General features: G+C 41.2%; 1 protein-coding gene across 12 annotated transcripts in view; it reads left to right on the top strand.

The window, feature by feature from the left end:
* Positions 1–16,325, top strand: part of PTCH1 (patched 1) — a 105,591-nt gene that overhangs the window by 57,005 nt on the left and 32,261 nt on the right. For all 12 annotated transcript variants that reach the window (XR_008844997.1, XM_056524801.1, XM_056524793.1 and 9 more), the window contains 9 exons: positions 985–1,054; positions 1,957–2,048; positions 2,917–3,115; positions 3,366–3,487; positions 7,632–7,779; positions 10,511–10,642; positions 10,812–10,967; positions 11,914–12,012; positions 12,356–12,481. Coding sequence is in view for 11 of the 12 variants with exons in the window: in XM_056524801.1 (XP_056380776.1) it covers positions 985–1,054; positions 1,957–2,048; positions 2,917–3,115; positions 3,366–3,487; positions 7,632–7,779; positions 10,511–10,642; positions 10,812–10,967; positions 11,914–12,012; positions 12,356–12,481 (1,144 nt within the window). In the remaining variant the exon portion in view is untranslated. The remainder of the gene's footprint in view (positions 1–984; positions 1,055–1,956; positions 2,049–2,916; positions 3,116–3,365; positions 3,488–7,631; positions 7,780–10,510; positions 10,643–10,811; positions 10,968–11,913; positions 12,013–12,355; positions 12,482–16,325) is intronic.

The following is a 16,325-nucleotide window of genomic DNA, read 5'->3' as shown; positions in this document are numbered from 1 at the left end:
GAACTCCTAAGCATGTGCATATTACTTAGAGGACTCCTGAAAACATGTACGTTACTGAGAGGACTCCTAAGCATGTGCATATTACTTAGAGGACTTCTGAAAACATGTATGTTACTGAGAGGACTCCTAAGCATGTGCATAGTACTTAGAGGACTCCTGAAAACATGTATGTTACTGAGAGGACTCCTAAGCACGTGCTTATACTTAGAGGACTCCTGAAAACATGTATGTTACTGAGAGGACTCCTAAGCACGTGCTTATACTTAGCGGACTCCTGAAAACGTGTATGTTACTGAGAGGACTCCTAAGCACGTGCTTATACTTAGCGGACTCCTGAAAACGTGTATGTTACTGAGAGGACTCCTAAGCACGTGCTTATACTTAGCGGTCTCCGAGCACATGCATACATATCATTGATGACTCCTGAGCTTGTTCATGTGATTAGGAGGAATCCTGAGCAATGCATATCATACACATAAGCATTATGCAGACACTCCACTGAAATCAGGGCGTTTGTCACTACTGAGTTAGGACAGCACACATCTGGTGACAGATTCCCTTTTAGGTAAGTTTTCACCTCTAGATCCATTAAATATAAATATATATATACATACATACAAACAGGGCTCAAGTCCTGCAGGAATGCATGGGAACAGTTAGCATGATCAGCCCTTGAGTGAAAATCTTGGGTGAGTTTCCAACTTTTTCCCCCAGGACTTGACCCCAGTGTGTGTGTGTGTTTGTGTATTTATGTGTGTGTGTGTGTACATATATATATATATATATATATATATATATGCGCACACACACACCATATACATTTGGATATGGTGTAGAGGCAAAACAAGCTTGTGTGAAATTGGCCTAACTAGTAGAACCATACTGTAACTTCTGAAGGACACATAACAAGTATAAATAAATAAAATGTTTATAGTTTTTGGTGATACAAAGAAATACTTTGTGTTTTCTTTATCTATCCAATAGGTCGTGGAAACTAGAAGAGCTATGTTTTAAATCAGGAGAACTTATAACTGAAGCTGGGTATATGAGCCAGGTAATTGTCAAACATGATACAAATGATATTGCTGCTCATGACTGTTAAAGTACCATTACATAAAATACAATGAGATGAGATAAATTTACTAGATGTTGATCTATGATGTATATTATAATGGACCTAGTCATGTACTTTCTGACAAGGACATTCTAGTACTACAAACTTGGGAGTTAGGTCTGACACAGTGCACCCTGGCAGCCTTGAAAGATGAAGTTCACCTAAACCTAGAGATCATACTACATGAGGAGAGTAATGGCTTATACACGTAGCTGACTTTGGTTGGACTGGATAACTGACTAATGTGTAATGGGTACTCCTGATTCTACAGATAATGTAGGGGCGTGAAATGAAATTCAACATGCCTGATCTTTTTGTTTTCCCTAGCAAAAAATCTACTGCTGCCAGAGGGGTCTGGAAGTGGCTTTCTCTCCTCTCCCCATTAAAAGACAAGCACTCATGTATATAGGGAAAACTGAAAAAATAGCTGAAGTATGTGATTGATGCCAACTATAGTCTACATTAGTGCCCACCACTAAGTTAAAATGGCTTCCTGAGTAGTTGGCACAACCCTATCCCTCAGACTAGAAAACATTTAGAGGGGTTGTCCGGTGTGAACCATCCGTTTTTGTTGGAAGGATGATTAGCTGCTGCGATTCCCTGTGATAAGCTCTTTACAGTTAACTTAATTTTCCCTTAGGTGGCGCTATAGGGGAACTAAGTATTACATAATTAGCAATACATTATCTGTACTGCTATGTATGGATGTTCTGGGTCCTCCAGACTGAGATTTACTCCTTGCTATGGAATCATAATGGACGACCCAAAAATGTTAGGTCATTCTGAGAAAAGTGCACTATCTATACCTTATATAACTGGAATGCTGTTGTTTTACCTCCTAGATCATAGAATCACTATACCCTTGTTTAATTATTACACCGTTGGACTGCTTTTGGGAAGGAGCAAAACTTCATTCTGGACGGGCATATCTACCGTAAGTAATTCATATTATTCTGTAGTTATGTGACTGGCTAGAATGTGTTTCATTTTCTCTAAAAAGGTTTGATGTTTCTAGGGTGCAGAGCTGACGTGCATGGACTTTTTTCCTTTTATTGCTCTCTCCTTGGGAACTTTTTGTAGCATGCGCCTGGGAATGTGCTTGTAAAGATTAAAGTATTCAGAGGCGCAGAAGCAACTGGGTTTCTTTTTTTTTTTTTACTATTTCATTTGATTAATGGAACAAAAAAAATTAAAATAAAACCTGCATTTTAATTCCCATCTTAGAATTTTTTTTTTTTTTTACAATCGAGCAGCTTTTATATTTCATAGTCCCTGTGCAACAAAGAGTTAATTGTTTAGTGCATTTGGCATATGTTGGCATTTTTGAGTGATTATGCAAGAGTTCGTGTCTGAGTAATTGTTCATGTCCTGGTTTGCTTGTCTCTGAAAATAAGCAATTTGCAATGGCCATCCCCTAACCTACAATGTGCAGCTCGGGATGTAGGACGTGAAGCATTTTTCACTTTTCTAGTTGGGAGACTTGAAATAATGACTTAAGCCTGGATGGGCAAATACATGAGGCAGCCAGAAAGCCTTTGTAATCTGCCCGGCTGAAGCTTGAAAAGTGCCCGCAGTAGCCACTGTACTGGGAGACATTGCCAAGTCATCAGGCTTGCTTAAAAGATATTTTCTGCTCCTGTCTGCGTTGCTTTTTCACTACTTTTTTCGCTGATCTAATTTGTCATCATTAGTTATATGCTTTGCCTCCCACTCTGCCTTCTCATTTTCATTTTTTCCAAGCGGCTACGCTACAGCGCAGATTGTATGTTGTCATTTTTTGGCTCACACCGGTTTCTCTCCAGAGGTAAACCCACGTTACAATGGACAAACTTTGACCCCATGGGCTTGCTGGAGGAGTTGAAGAGAGAAAAGTTCCAAGTAGACATCTGGGAGGAAATGCTAAAAAAGGCTGAAGTTGGTCACGCGTATATGGACCGCCCCTGCCTCAACCCATTCGATTCGGATTGTCCGCCTACGGCACCTAATAAAAATTCAACCAAAGTGAGTTCAGGCATCGGATAATATTCTTCACGCTGTTCTTGCACTATGTATCGCTTGTTGGTAATGGCGTACAAATCATGGCTACACATCGTAATTAATTGCTTCTCTATGCTAAAAGACATCTGTTAGAGCTGTTGTAAAGGAAGACGGGGAAAGTACAGAAAGAAAATGTTCGTATTGGAATAGAATTAATAAATCTTGTTTTGGGTTTTAATCCACTAAATTATCTTTTCTTGTATTTTATGTTTAGCCTCTGGATATTGCTCTTGTCATGAGTGGAGGATGCTATGGTCTTTCCAGAAAGTATATGCACTGGCAAGAGGAATTGATCATTGGGGGCACAGTGAAAAATGCTAGTGGAAAGCTTGCCAGGTACGTGATTATGCATAATACTAGACATTATACTAGTGTTTCCCAACCAGGGGTCTTCCAGTGGTTGCAAAACTACAACTCCCAGCATGCCCGGACAGACGAAAGCTGGATACATGTCTCTTATGCATATTATTACAATTCACCCAATATTAACCCCTTCACGACGAGCGACGTACATATACGGCGCGGGGGGGTTCCTGGAGACACCCTCGACCCCCCTGAAGGGATAGGAGTTTGGTGGCAGGGGTGCCACTCCTCCTATCCCTGCTAATGGTCGGCCGAGCGACCGACCGATAGCAGACCAAGGGAGGGGGGGGGGTTAAAGTTCGGTTCCCCCACTTTGCCCAGCTATCGGTATCCGGGCGAAACGGGGGAACTGTCCAGGGACCGGCGCCGAAGGTCCCTTACCTGGATCCCGGAGCGCGATCCTCCATGCGGGAATCCCCCATGTGCGATTCATCCGGGTCCTGCCAGGTGAGTTGTTGCCTAGCAACATCCGGAGGGCCACAGTTTACAGTGGTCTCTAAACCGTGGCCCTCCAGATGTTGCAGATAGCTGTTTGCTGTGTGGGCATGCTGGGACTTGTAGTTTTGCAATATTTAGAGGGATTCAGGTTGTAGATCACTATGCAGTGGTCTCAAACTGTAGCCCTTCAGATGTTGCAAAACTACAACATGCATGGTCTGTCAGTACATGCCGGGAGTTGTAGTTTTGACCCCCCCCTCCCATGTGAATGTACAGGCTACATTCACACTGGCGGCAGATTACAGTGAGTTCCCCGCTTCAAGTTTGAGCTGCGGCAAATTTTCCGCCGCAGCTCAAACTCCTAGCGGGAGATTCATTGTAATCTGCCTCAGTGTGAATGTAACCTAAAAACACTACACTACACTAACATAAAATAAAGAGTAAAACACTACAAATACAAACGTACACTGTCCCCCTACCACCCCCCTTCCCCAATTAAAATGAAAAACGTATTGTACGGCAGTGTTTCTAAGATTTTTTCTCCTTTTACCCCTTATGAAAAGGAACAGTTGGGGTCTACACCAGCATGTTAGTATAAAAAAATAAACATTTTTACACTGACATGCTGGTGTTGCCCTATACTTTTCATTTAGACAAGAGGTAAAAGGGAAAAACGCCCCCAAAATTTGTAACGCAATTTCTCCCGAGTACGGAGATACCCCATATGTGGGCGCAAAGTCCTCTGGGGGCACACAACAAGGCCCAGAAGGGAGAGTGCACCATGTACATTTGAGGTGAATTGCACAGGGGTGGCTGATTGTTACAGCAGTTCTGACAAACGCAAGAAAAAAAAAAAAAAAAACACATGTGACCCCATTTTGGAAACTACACCCCTCACAGAATGTAATGAGGGGTGCAGTGAGAATTTACACCCCACTGGTGTCTGACGGATCTTTGGAACAGTGGTCCGTGAAAATGAAAAATGTTGCACAGCCCACTGTTCCAAAGATCTGTCAGTCACCAGTGGGGGGGGGGGGGGGGGGGTAAATGCTCACTGTACCCCTCATTACATTCTGTGAGGGGTCTAGTTTCCAAAATGGTATGGCATGTGTTTTTTTTTTTTTCCTGTTCTGGCACCATAGGGGCTTCCTAAATGCGGCATGCCCCCCAAAAACCATTTCAGAAAAACGTACTCTCCAAAATCTCCTTGTCGCTCCTTCGCTTCTGAGCCCTCTACTGCGCCCGCCAAACACTTTACACAGACATAAGAGGTATGTGCTTACTCGAGAGAAATCGAGCTACAAACATAAGTATACATTTTCTCCTTTCACCCCTTTTAAAAATTCAAAAATTGGGTCTACAAGAACATGCGAGTGTAAAAAATGAAGATTGTGAATTTTCTCCTTCACTTTGCTGCTTTTCCTGTGAAACACCTAAAGGGTTAAAACATTTACTGAATGTCATTTTGAATACTTTAGGGGGTGCAGTTTTTATAATGGGGTCATTTATGGGGTGGTTCTAATATGAAGACCCTTCAAATCCACTTCAAACCTGAACTGGTCCCTGAAAAATAGTGAGTTTGAAAATTTTGTGAAAAATTGGAAAATTGCTGCTGAACTTTGAAGCCCTCTGGTGTCTTCCAAAAGTAAAAACTCATCAATTTTATGATGCAAACATAAAGTAGACATATTGTATATGTGAATCCAAAAAAAAAATGTATTTGGAATATCCATTTTCCTTACAAGCAGAGAGCTTCAAAGTTAGAAAAATGCTAAATTTTCAATTTTTTCATCAAATTTGGGGATTTTTCACAAAGAAAAGATGCAAGATACCACAAAATTTTACCACTAAGTTAAAGTAGAATATGTCACCAAAAAAACAATCTCTGAATCAGAATGATAAGTAAAAGCATTCCAGAGTTATTAATGTTTAAAGTGACAGTGGTCAGATTTGCAAAAAAAAGGGCTTCGTCGTAGAGGTGAAAATGGGCTGCATCCTTAAGGGGTTAATTGACACCTAAGGTCTCCATAGAAAACATCTCATTGGTGGAGTCTGGCTATTTGGACTCACTCTCCGCTTATGAGAACAGGGTCCCAGCAGAATACTGATTTAATTGTCCCGCTATCTAGCAAACAGTATCAGAATATATATATATATATATATATATATATATATATATATATTTTATATATTTTATATATTTTATATATTTTATATATTTTATATATTTTATATATTTTATATATATATATATTTTATATATATATTTTATATATATATATATTTTATATATATATATATATTTTATATATATATATATATTTTATATATATATATATATTTTATATATATATATATATTTTATATATTTTATATAATATATATATTTATTTTTTTATTTTAAAGGGGTACTCCGGTGGAAAACTTTTTTTTTTTTTTTTTTTATCAACTGCTGCCAGAAAGTTAAACAGATTTGTAAATGACTTCTATTAAAAAAAAAAAAATCTTAATCCTTCTAGTACTTATTAGCTGCTGAATACTACAGAGGAAATTACTCTGACTCTGCTGACATCTCTGTCCATTTTTAAGAACTGTCCAGAGTAGGAGAAAATCCCCATTGCAAACATATGCTGCTCTGGACAGTTCCTGAAATGGACAGAGGTGTCAGCGGAGAGCACTGTGATCATGATGTCAGCAGAAAGCACTGTGTTCCAAAAAGAAAAGAATTTCCTCTATAGTATTCAGCAGCTAATAAGTACTGGAAGGATTAAGATTTTTTTTAATAGAAGTCATTTACAAATCTGTTTAACTTTCTGGCAAAGTTGTCAGGGTAAAGCATAGCACAATAAGCTACATGACTTATAAGTGTCATTCGGTTCAAAAAGTGTCATTTTTTAGAGTAATGCAGCAAAATAAGGAAGTCACTTAGATCGGGATTAAAGGGGTATTCCGGGATCATACATTTTATCACCTACCCAAAGAATAAGATGTCTGATTGCGGAGTCCTGCCACTGGGACCCCTCACAACCTCCCTGCAGCACCCGCATTGTATGCGGGGCTGCATCTCCAGTTTCGGAAACCTCCTGGTCTCCAGGACTGGAGACCTGACTTAACACCACGTCTTACAAGCCGATTGTCATAGTAATAACTTGTTATATATTGGCTACTGCCACCTTGGATGCAAATATTGTTTTATTTTCTTCACATTTTTTTTGCAGTAACTTTTGCCACCCTTGTTCCTGTAACCATTTGCAGTTAACTACTCTTGTAGGCCGGCTCTCATGTAAATGCAATTAGCTGGATGCAGGGGATTGCATAGTAAAGAGGGCAAGGCTTCCACACGTCTGGTTAAACAATAATCACCATTTGTGTACTTCCTAGGTTCCTGCAGAGTGTCAGGAGTTTAGTCTGGTGGAGCTCTCAAGTTAAGCCAGATTTGTAGTGATTGCAGACAGGGTTACTACACATTTCACTGCTACGAGAAATCTCTTTTTTTTCTAACATGCAATATTGACCTTTTGACTTTTGCTTAACAAAGGGAAAAGTTAATGACTCAAGGCTCCACAGTGTATAATTTTATATTTCTGTAAAATGCACTTTTGAAAAAAGGAATGCAACAGTGTCTACAAAACTTACTGGATTTGCTAGTAAAATATTTCTATGCATTTCTGTGTTACAGTGCTCAAGCATTACAGACTATGTTTCAATTAATGACTCCGAAGCAGATGTATGAGCATTTCAAGGGATACGAATACGTTTCTAAGATCAATTGGAATGAAGAGAAGGCAGCAGCCATTCTGGAGGCCTGGCAGAGAGTTTATGTTCAGGTATGACCGAGGACATTGTGTATTAAGAGATCACCACCTATAAATTTACATTCAGATACCTTGTATATTGGAAACTCTTTACCATAGGTGCAAATGGTGATATTCAGTGATGGACTCTGCTGTGTTCATATCTTTTTTATGACTTTGGACCATCTGTAACCCGTGACTAAAAATTCCAGTACATAAAGAAATAGACAGTTTTATACTGTTTGTAATTAAACATGACATTTTTGTGCTGCACGATATGAATTTTAACCCATACAGCAATACCGATTTTGCCCCTCCCCCTCGGGAATGAATGAATCAGCCCAGCGCTGCGCTGTCCCCATATCTGGGAACTAATCCGATGTGACCTGCGAGCGCTGTTCTGCCCCCCCCCCCAATTAATTATCAGCCCAGCGCTGTCCCCATCAGGGTACTACTCACATGTCACCCGCATGCACTGCCCTCCTCGTCCTGTTTGTTACGCTGACACTCTATACCAGTGGTCTCCAACCTGCAGACCTCCAGATGTTGCAAAACTACAACTCCCAGTCCGGGCATGCTGGGAGTTGTAGTTTTGCAACATCTGGAGGTCCGCAGGTTGGAGACCACTGTTCTAAACTGTGCGGTATTCCTATGCACGGGCTGCAAAAAATAAACAAAATAAACTTTAACTCACCTCCCGTTGGTCCGGTACTGGCCTCACTTGTTTCCTGGGGACGTGAACGTTGGACAGCCGTCAGCCTATCACCGGCCGCAGCGATGTTCCGCCTCGGCCGGTGATAGGCTGAGCCCACTGTCATGTAAGAAGCTGGCTTCTTACATGACAGTGGGCTCAGCCTATCACCGGCTGAGGGAAACATCGCTGCGGCCGGTGATAGGCTGACGGCTGTCCTACGTTCCCGTCCCCAGCATAAGGCCGACGTAGGTGCGTTAAAGTTTATTTTGTTTACCTTTTGCAGCCCGGGCATAGGGATACCGCACAGTATAGAGTTCCAGCGCCGGTGGCCGCAACAAACAGGACGAGGAGGGCAGCGCATGCGGGGGATATGTGAGTATTTACCCCGATGTGGATGTGGGCTGATAATTAATATGGGGGGGGGGGCTAGGAAATTCTGTTATATACCGTGGAACCGCCAAAAGTTTAAAAAATACCGTGATACACACATTTGGTCATACCGCCCAGCCCTAATCTCCAGCCCCCTTCTGCTAAGCCACATCCACTCAATGTAGTCACAAAAGTCTCTAAAAATTCCTAAAACACATAATAAATATTGTACAAATCATGTAAGCCAGTTTTTTTTTTTTTTTGCCTTAATTAGCACCCCAAGGTTCGTTTCACAGAAGGGTAATATGGACCCAAACTTACAGCTAACAAACTTATGGACCCAAACTTATTGATCTAAGATGCTTTCAGTCTGTAACTTGTGGCCGTAATACAGTGGCAAAAATGTGCCTCGTGTGCAACTGGCAAAGTTCTTCCGCATTCACATTACATTCTAAATCTGCTTATGATATGATCACGGGGATGCTTTTTTTTTTTTTTTTTTTAAATGTTATCCTATAAACTTCTGAGAAAAGAGTAAAGAAAAAAATATTTTTATTTGCAATTTTTAAGTACAATTTCTTGTTAAAACATGACAAGATATTTCCTAGAACCTTTAGGCTGCATGTACACAGGCATAATACAGCTTCATGAGGGAGCCGTATATTTAGAGGACTGTATCCATCATGTGTAATCCGGAACTCCTTTCCCAAGCTATGTTGTTCTGCACCTGTTTTTTGCTTTTAATATACGGCTCCCTCATGGAGCCACATTATGGCGGTGCCTTACATAGCATTCAGTTTTTAGGTTAGGCCCCCTTTAACCTATATTGTAACTATAAGTGGACTAATGTGAGACCAGTAGCTGACCCCGGGTGAGAAATATTGACATTGACTGCAAACAGATATATAGGAGCCAACAAAACATTATAGCAATGTTCTATTCCAAATACTAAGCAGAATTTTATTTGTTATATATATATACACACACAGATTGAAAGTGGCTAAATGTTACTATTATGTTAGAAGAATTTGTTTTCTTTTCCTAGAGTTGTAGCAGCTTGCCAGGGTGAGACTTCCTAATATAGGATGCAGGCTAGGGATAAGAGAACTGAAATAAAAAGCAAGTGTGACTTGTAAGGAAAGGTGTCTGGAACACATTAGTGAGCCAGAGAATCTGTTCACAGCTGTGGTCCCATTGGTGAGGTCATGTGACATTTTTTTGGCCTTTGTTTTCCAAGCATTGACCTTTACCGAGTTGCATGTGACCTCTGTGAGTCAGCCAACCAATTAAAAAGAAAGGCTGCTCTTCCTGGCAATGTCTAAAAGACCACTGCAGAGTGATACATAGGAGATGAGTGATGGCCCTGCACCGCTCTACCATCCCGCCTCCCCGTAAAAAGATACAATACTCATGTTATTGCCTTTCAATGCATTAAATAAAATCAGGAATGAGGAGGGGATCAGGTACCAGATAAAGTTACTAACTTGTAAATGGTTACTGGAATTCTTGCCCAGCTTTCCTTGTAATGTCTATGGGGGGTGGAATTTATCTACAGTTTTGGAGCCTTTTTTGATGTAGAAAAGTGTCTGTTGGGCAAAATTTGTGTGACTTTTTGCTAAAGGGATTTTAACAACAATCACTAAAGAATGGCTTCCTAAGGGCACATAATGATAAATGTCCCTCTGTCGTCTTCACTTTCAGGGTGTACATCAAAGTGTTGCATCAAATTCCACCCAGAAAGTTCTTCCTTTCACAACAACTACACTGGACGACATCCTTAAGTCATTTTCAGATGTCAGCGTCATCAGAGTTGCCAGCGGCTACCTGCTGATGGTGAGTCTAAGAGTTCGAGAACAAGAGCTGTAGGCATGTGGCTTTGACACTTACTATGTTAACATGCATGTTTAAAGTAGTTTCCTCCTTAGGGTATTGCCAAGGGACAGGGGGGACCTGCCGCATTTTAATGTGGTTTGCTTTTTGTTTCCAAATCTTTCATTTGCAGCTTGCCTATGCCTGTTTAACCATGCTGAGGTGGGACTGTGCCAAGTCTCAGGGTGCCGTGGGGCTGGCTGGAGTTTTGCTCGTTGCGCTTTCAGTGGCAGCAGGATTGGGCCTGTGTTCATTGATTGGAATTTCCTTTAATGCCGCAACAACTCAGGTATTAACTTCTATGCAGCATCATAGAATAAGATAAGATGCATGATCTGTGAGAAAACTAAATGAAGGTTGTATTTAATCTTATTCATTTTGTCCAAGTCTTAAGGTGACCAAACTTACTTTTAAAGCTACAGTCATTTTGATTGGCTAATGCTCATAATAAACTCTTGTCTATGAACAACTGCTTCATGTAGCTTGCAAAACAGTATATTTCCCTTCTGTCATCTTTGTCCCCAGTGAACTACTTCTTGAGCCAACAATAGATTCTAACTGTTGGCAAACATTATTGGTATTTTACATGTATACTTGTTATCATCAGACTTATTATCAGCGGCCTTCCAATAATATCGCTGTATGGCTGTGGGAAATTCAGATTCCCCAACCTTTGCCTTGAAAATCTGTCAGAAGATTGCTGCGTGCCTAAGAAATGACAAAGAGGGGGAGATTTATCAAAACCTGTCTAGAGGAAAAGTTGCCCATAGAAACCAATCAGATCACTTCTTTAATTTTGCACAGGCCCTTTTAAAAATGAAAGAAGCAATCTGATTGGTTGCTATGGGCAACTTTTCCTCTGCACAGATTTTGATAAATCTTCTGCAGACTGTCTACGCCTGCTGACAGGGAAGCAATAAGGAATTCAAATTCCTTGCGACTTCCCTGCCCTCTGATCACATGTCCAATAATAGGTGTATATTAGAACTGCTATTTATGGCATTCTCTAATGTGTTAGTCTGGGTTCACCAAAGGTAAACCTACACTTTAATTGCAGTTCAGACTATAGAAGGGCCAATGAAAGTTTCCTGAATGCAAAAAATGTCTGTATTAAAGGCAGCATTCTAATCTAGCAAGCTTCTGAGATGAATGGACATGTTACTTAGGGTGCATGTATGGCTGCCAAAGACTGGATGTGTGTGTCAAGTGTTCACTGCCTGCTTTGTTCCCCACAGGTTCTGCCTTTTCTTGCTCTTGGGGTTGGTGTAGACGATGTCTTTCTGTTGGCACATGCGTTTAGTGAAACGGGCCAAAATAATAGGATTCCATTTGAGGTAATTACAAAACTAGAAAATTAAAAAGTGTCTTTGTTTCAAGTTATTTTTTCCAGGAGGCATGTGCTATGCCTTAAAAACAGAGTTTGACATTACGTTATGCAGTGCCGACTTTAGCATGATATGCCTTGTCCTTTTTTATAATCCACATAATATTGGATTGCTCCCCCGCCGATTCTGGGCCGATTCTTAGAATTTTTTTTTGTTCAGTGCACAACGTCAGGGACGTAGCGGTCTCTTGTTATGGACTTACTTGAAGTTGTATTTGCTAGTAATTCAGTTTAATACTATTATAAGAAAATTAAGCAGTTTTCCTACTTTATAAATGTTTTTCTTATTTCAGGACAGAACTGGGGAATGTTTGAAAAGAACGGGTGCTAGTGTAGCCCTAACCTCTATCAGCAATGTCACCGCCTTCTTCATGGCTGCCTTAATACCCATTCCTGCACTCAGGGCTTTCTCTCTGCAGGTAAGACTTTATTTTCCACTTGTGTCCCCAGATACAAAATAGATTTCTAATGGAACTCTTTTATATAAAGCGCTTCAATCCATTTGTGTTTGAGCATATTTCATACATAGATCTTTAGATGAACCGGTCCCTATCCTTAAAAAATTGCTTATCCAGGGTCCAGCAATACAGAGACTTGGAAGACTTTTTGTATACTAGGGGTGGCTACTTCCTTTGTACAGACCACATGTACAGCCCATATGTGTGTCACTAAGGCTAAGTTTCCACTTGGTGTTTTTTTTTCTGGCAGTTTTTGGATATCTGCCACTGTAGTTTTTGAGCCAAAATCAGAAGTGGATCCATAAGGGAGGAGAAGTGTAAGTCCTTCCATTATATGTCCCATTACTTTTGGATCCACTTCTGATTTTGGCTCAAAAACTACAGTGGCAGTGTTCCAAAAACTGCCAGCAAAAAACCAAGTAGAAACTTAGCCTTAGTGACACACATATGGGCTGTACATGTGGTCTGTACAAAGGAAGTAACCTCCCCCTAGTAGACAAAAAGTCTTCCAAGTCTCTGTATTGCTGGACACTGGATAAGCAATTTTTTAAGGATAGGGACCAGCTCATCTAAAGATCTATGTATGAAATATGCTCAAACACAAATGGATTGAAGCGCTTTACATAAGAGTTCCATGGAAACTTAGCCTTAGAGTTCTTTTATGAAGGTTGGATACAATGTGAATATTCCACATGGATTTACAAATGGAAAACCCACAGCACAATACAGTAACAGAAATGTGAATGAGGTTTTAGGAAATCTTTTTCACGGGGTGCAGAAAAAAAACATCTACAATTAACCTGTTATGTGGTGTGGATTTTAAAGGGGTACTCCAATGGAAAACAGTTTTTTTTTTTTTTTTTTCAAATCCGCTGATCCGGAAAGTTAAATAGATTTGTAAATTACTTCTATTTAAAAATCTTAATCCTTCCAGTACTTATCAGCTGCTCTATGCTCCACAGGAAGTTGTATAGTACTTTTCAGTCTGACCACAGTGCTCTCTGCTGACTCCTCTGTCCAGAAACTGTCCAGAGTACAAGAAAATTTCTATACCAAATTCCCATAGCAAATTCCCCCTCCTACTCTGGACAGTTCCTGACATGGATAGAGGTATCAGCAGAGGGCACCGTGGTCAGACTGAAAAGAACTATACAACTTCCTCTGTAGTATACAGCAGCTGATAAGTATTGGAAGATTTTTAAATAGAAGTAATTTACAAATCTGTTTAGCTTTCTGGCACCAGTTGATTTGGAAAAAATTGTTTTCCACCAGAGCACCCCTTTAAGGTTGGGTATTCACTGCCCTTAAAATCCATAACATAGATCAATTCTGTGCAGATTTTTTCCCCCTGCAGAATTCCACACGGAAATTCTGGTGCTGCAGCCTCCTGTTGCTTTCAATGGGTTTATGCTACACGGTGGAGATCTCCGCTGGGGAAATTTTTATTCCGGACTCCGCTGAAAAGAATGAGCATGTTAATTTTTGGGGCAGATCCGATTACAAGTGCATTGCTGTCTATGGAGACTGCTGGCGGCGCTGGTTGCCCTCTGAATCTCAGTCCGAAAATTTTCCTGCCAAAGATTCTGTCATGTTAACCCAGCCTAATCCTCCAATACACTACAGTTTTGCTGCAGATTTTCCTCTATGACTTTAGTGTAATTGTTGAGGATCTAACTGTGGAAAATGTTGCAGTTCTGTGGATGTTTAATCCTCTACTGTTTCCATCTTTCTAAACTGAAAATCTGCAGCAGAAAGCTCACACCAACATTTACATGGGGAAAAATGATGTGGATTTTCTGATGCATGTGCAAGTCCCCTCTAAAGCTTTTATAAGACATATCCACTAGGGGATAAGTGATTGCCCGAATGTAGGGGAAGGGGGGGGGGGTCAAATGGAGCACATGGTCAGTACAAGCTCTGTGCATCCTCTATGGGAGGGCCGAAACTCTGTATTCTTGTATGTCCTGTGGGTAGGGGGTACGTTTTTAAATGCTAGAGTACTCCTTTATGCTGAGTTCACACAGTGGTAATGTGACAATAGTTTAGCGTTAATGTTGTGTATAGAGATCTCTGTATACCAGCACCCCACTGTAAGAAACGTCCTGGAGCATGAAAAATTGGCTCATCTTATGCAAGATCAGAATTTGTAGTTCTTGCCACTGTAGTGCTAAAGAGTGTTACTTGTAATATCCTGTTTAGATATGTTGGTGCTAACTGATGTATTGCCATCTGATTGCCATCTGTCTCCCGTCCTGGTATTCTCAGTTAATTCTGCAGAAATGGACCATACTAATAACGGATGTAAACTGATGCAAAGGGATGCCATTTAGTGTCATCCTTTTGTTTCAGTTTTTCATCCGTTAGTATGAAAATTCAGCCGCTAGAGACTCCTGCAGCTAGGACTACTACTACTCCCATCATGGAACAGACTCTTTTCCATCATGGGAGTAGTAGTTCCCCCCTGCTGCGGGAGTCTGCAGGTGGCTGGGGAGACTACTGTAGTGCTTGTACTACTACTGTTCCATGTTTGGGGTACTAGTACAGGGGCTGAGGGATTGATCGCATGGGGTCTCACTTCTGATACTCGATGCGATCAGAATCTATTAACCAGGGGAGTGGGCGGCATGCCCCGCTCCTCTGCGATGTATATAGTTTGTTTTGTACTTTCACTTTTAAATACCCCACTGGGATCCCTGAATGGCTGGCACAGAGTGTCCATTCAGAGCTCCCGGCGGGGTTTTTAAAGTACCGTATGTAGATAAAGGACCATATGTATATAGATGCGTTGCGGGGGCCAGACATCTAGCGCTATATGTCTGGCCCCTGCAGCACTTTAATACATTAATGCCCCCCGCAGCGCTTCTATGTATTTATGTCCCCCAGTGCATCTTGGGGGGGGGGGGGGAGCGGGTGACATGGTCCGCTCCCCTGCGATGTATATAGTATATTTTCACTTTCATTTTTTAATTCCCCGCCAGGAGCCCTGAATGGCCGACACACAGTGTCCATTCAGGGCTCCCGGCAGGGTTTATAAAGTACCATATGTATATAAAGGACCATATGTATATAGATGAGCTGCGGGGGGCCAGACATATAGGCCCCCGCAGCACTTGTGTGTGTGTGTGTGTGTATATATATATATATATATACGCCCCCCACAGCGCTTATAAATATTTACGTCTACGTAGCGCTTTTATATATTAATGCCCCTGCAGCGCTTATATATATATGCCCCCGCAGCGCTTTTATACATTAATGCCCCCCGCAGCACATCTCTATATATTTATGCCCCCTTAGAGCTGTGTGTAAAAAGTATTGTATTAATGCATCGGACTGGCGTGGGAAGTAAGCGGCATTGCGCTGGGGTCCCCGGCCGGCCTGATGCGCTAATACAATACTTTTCACACACAGTGCAGCGGCTATATATATAGCTGCGTTATGTGTCAAAAGTATTGTATTAGTGTATCGGACTGGCGTGGGAAGTAAGTGGCATTGCGCTGGGGTCCCCGGCCGGCATGATGCGCTAATACAATACTTTTCACACAGCGCAGTGGCGGCCATAAATATATAGCTGCGCTATGTGTCAAAAGTATTGTATTAGCGCATCAGGCCGGCAGGGGACCCCAGCGCAATTCTGCTTGCTTCCCACGCCAGTCCGGTGCACTAATACAATACTTTTTACACATAGCTCTATGGGGGCATAAATATATAGAGATGTGCTGCGGGGGGCATTAATGTATAAAAGCGCTGCGGGGGCATATATATATATATATATATATATATATATATATGCGCTGCAGGGGCA

The sequence above is a fragment of the Hyla sarda genome, chromosome 1, assembly GCF_029499605.1.
Source record: "Hyla sarda isolate aHylSar1 chromosome 1, aHylSar1.hap1, whole genome shotgun sequence".
NCBI lineage: Eukaryota > Metazoa > Chordata > Amphibia > Anura > Hylidae > Hyla > Hyla sarda.
The sequence above is the reverse complement of the archived record's forward strand: the minus strand, read 5'-3'. Positions and strand labels throughout refer to the sequence as shown.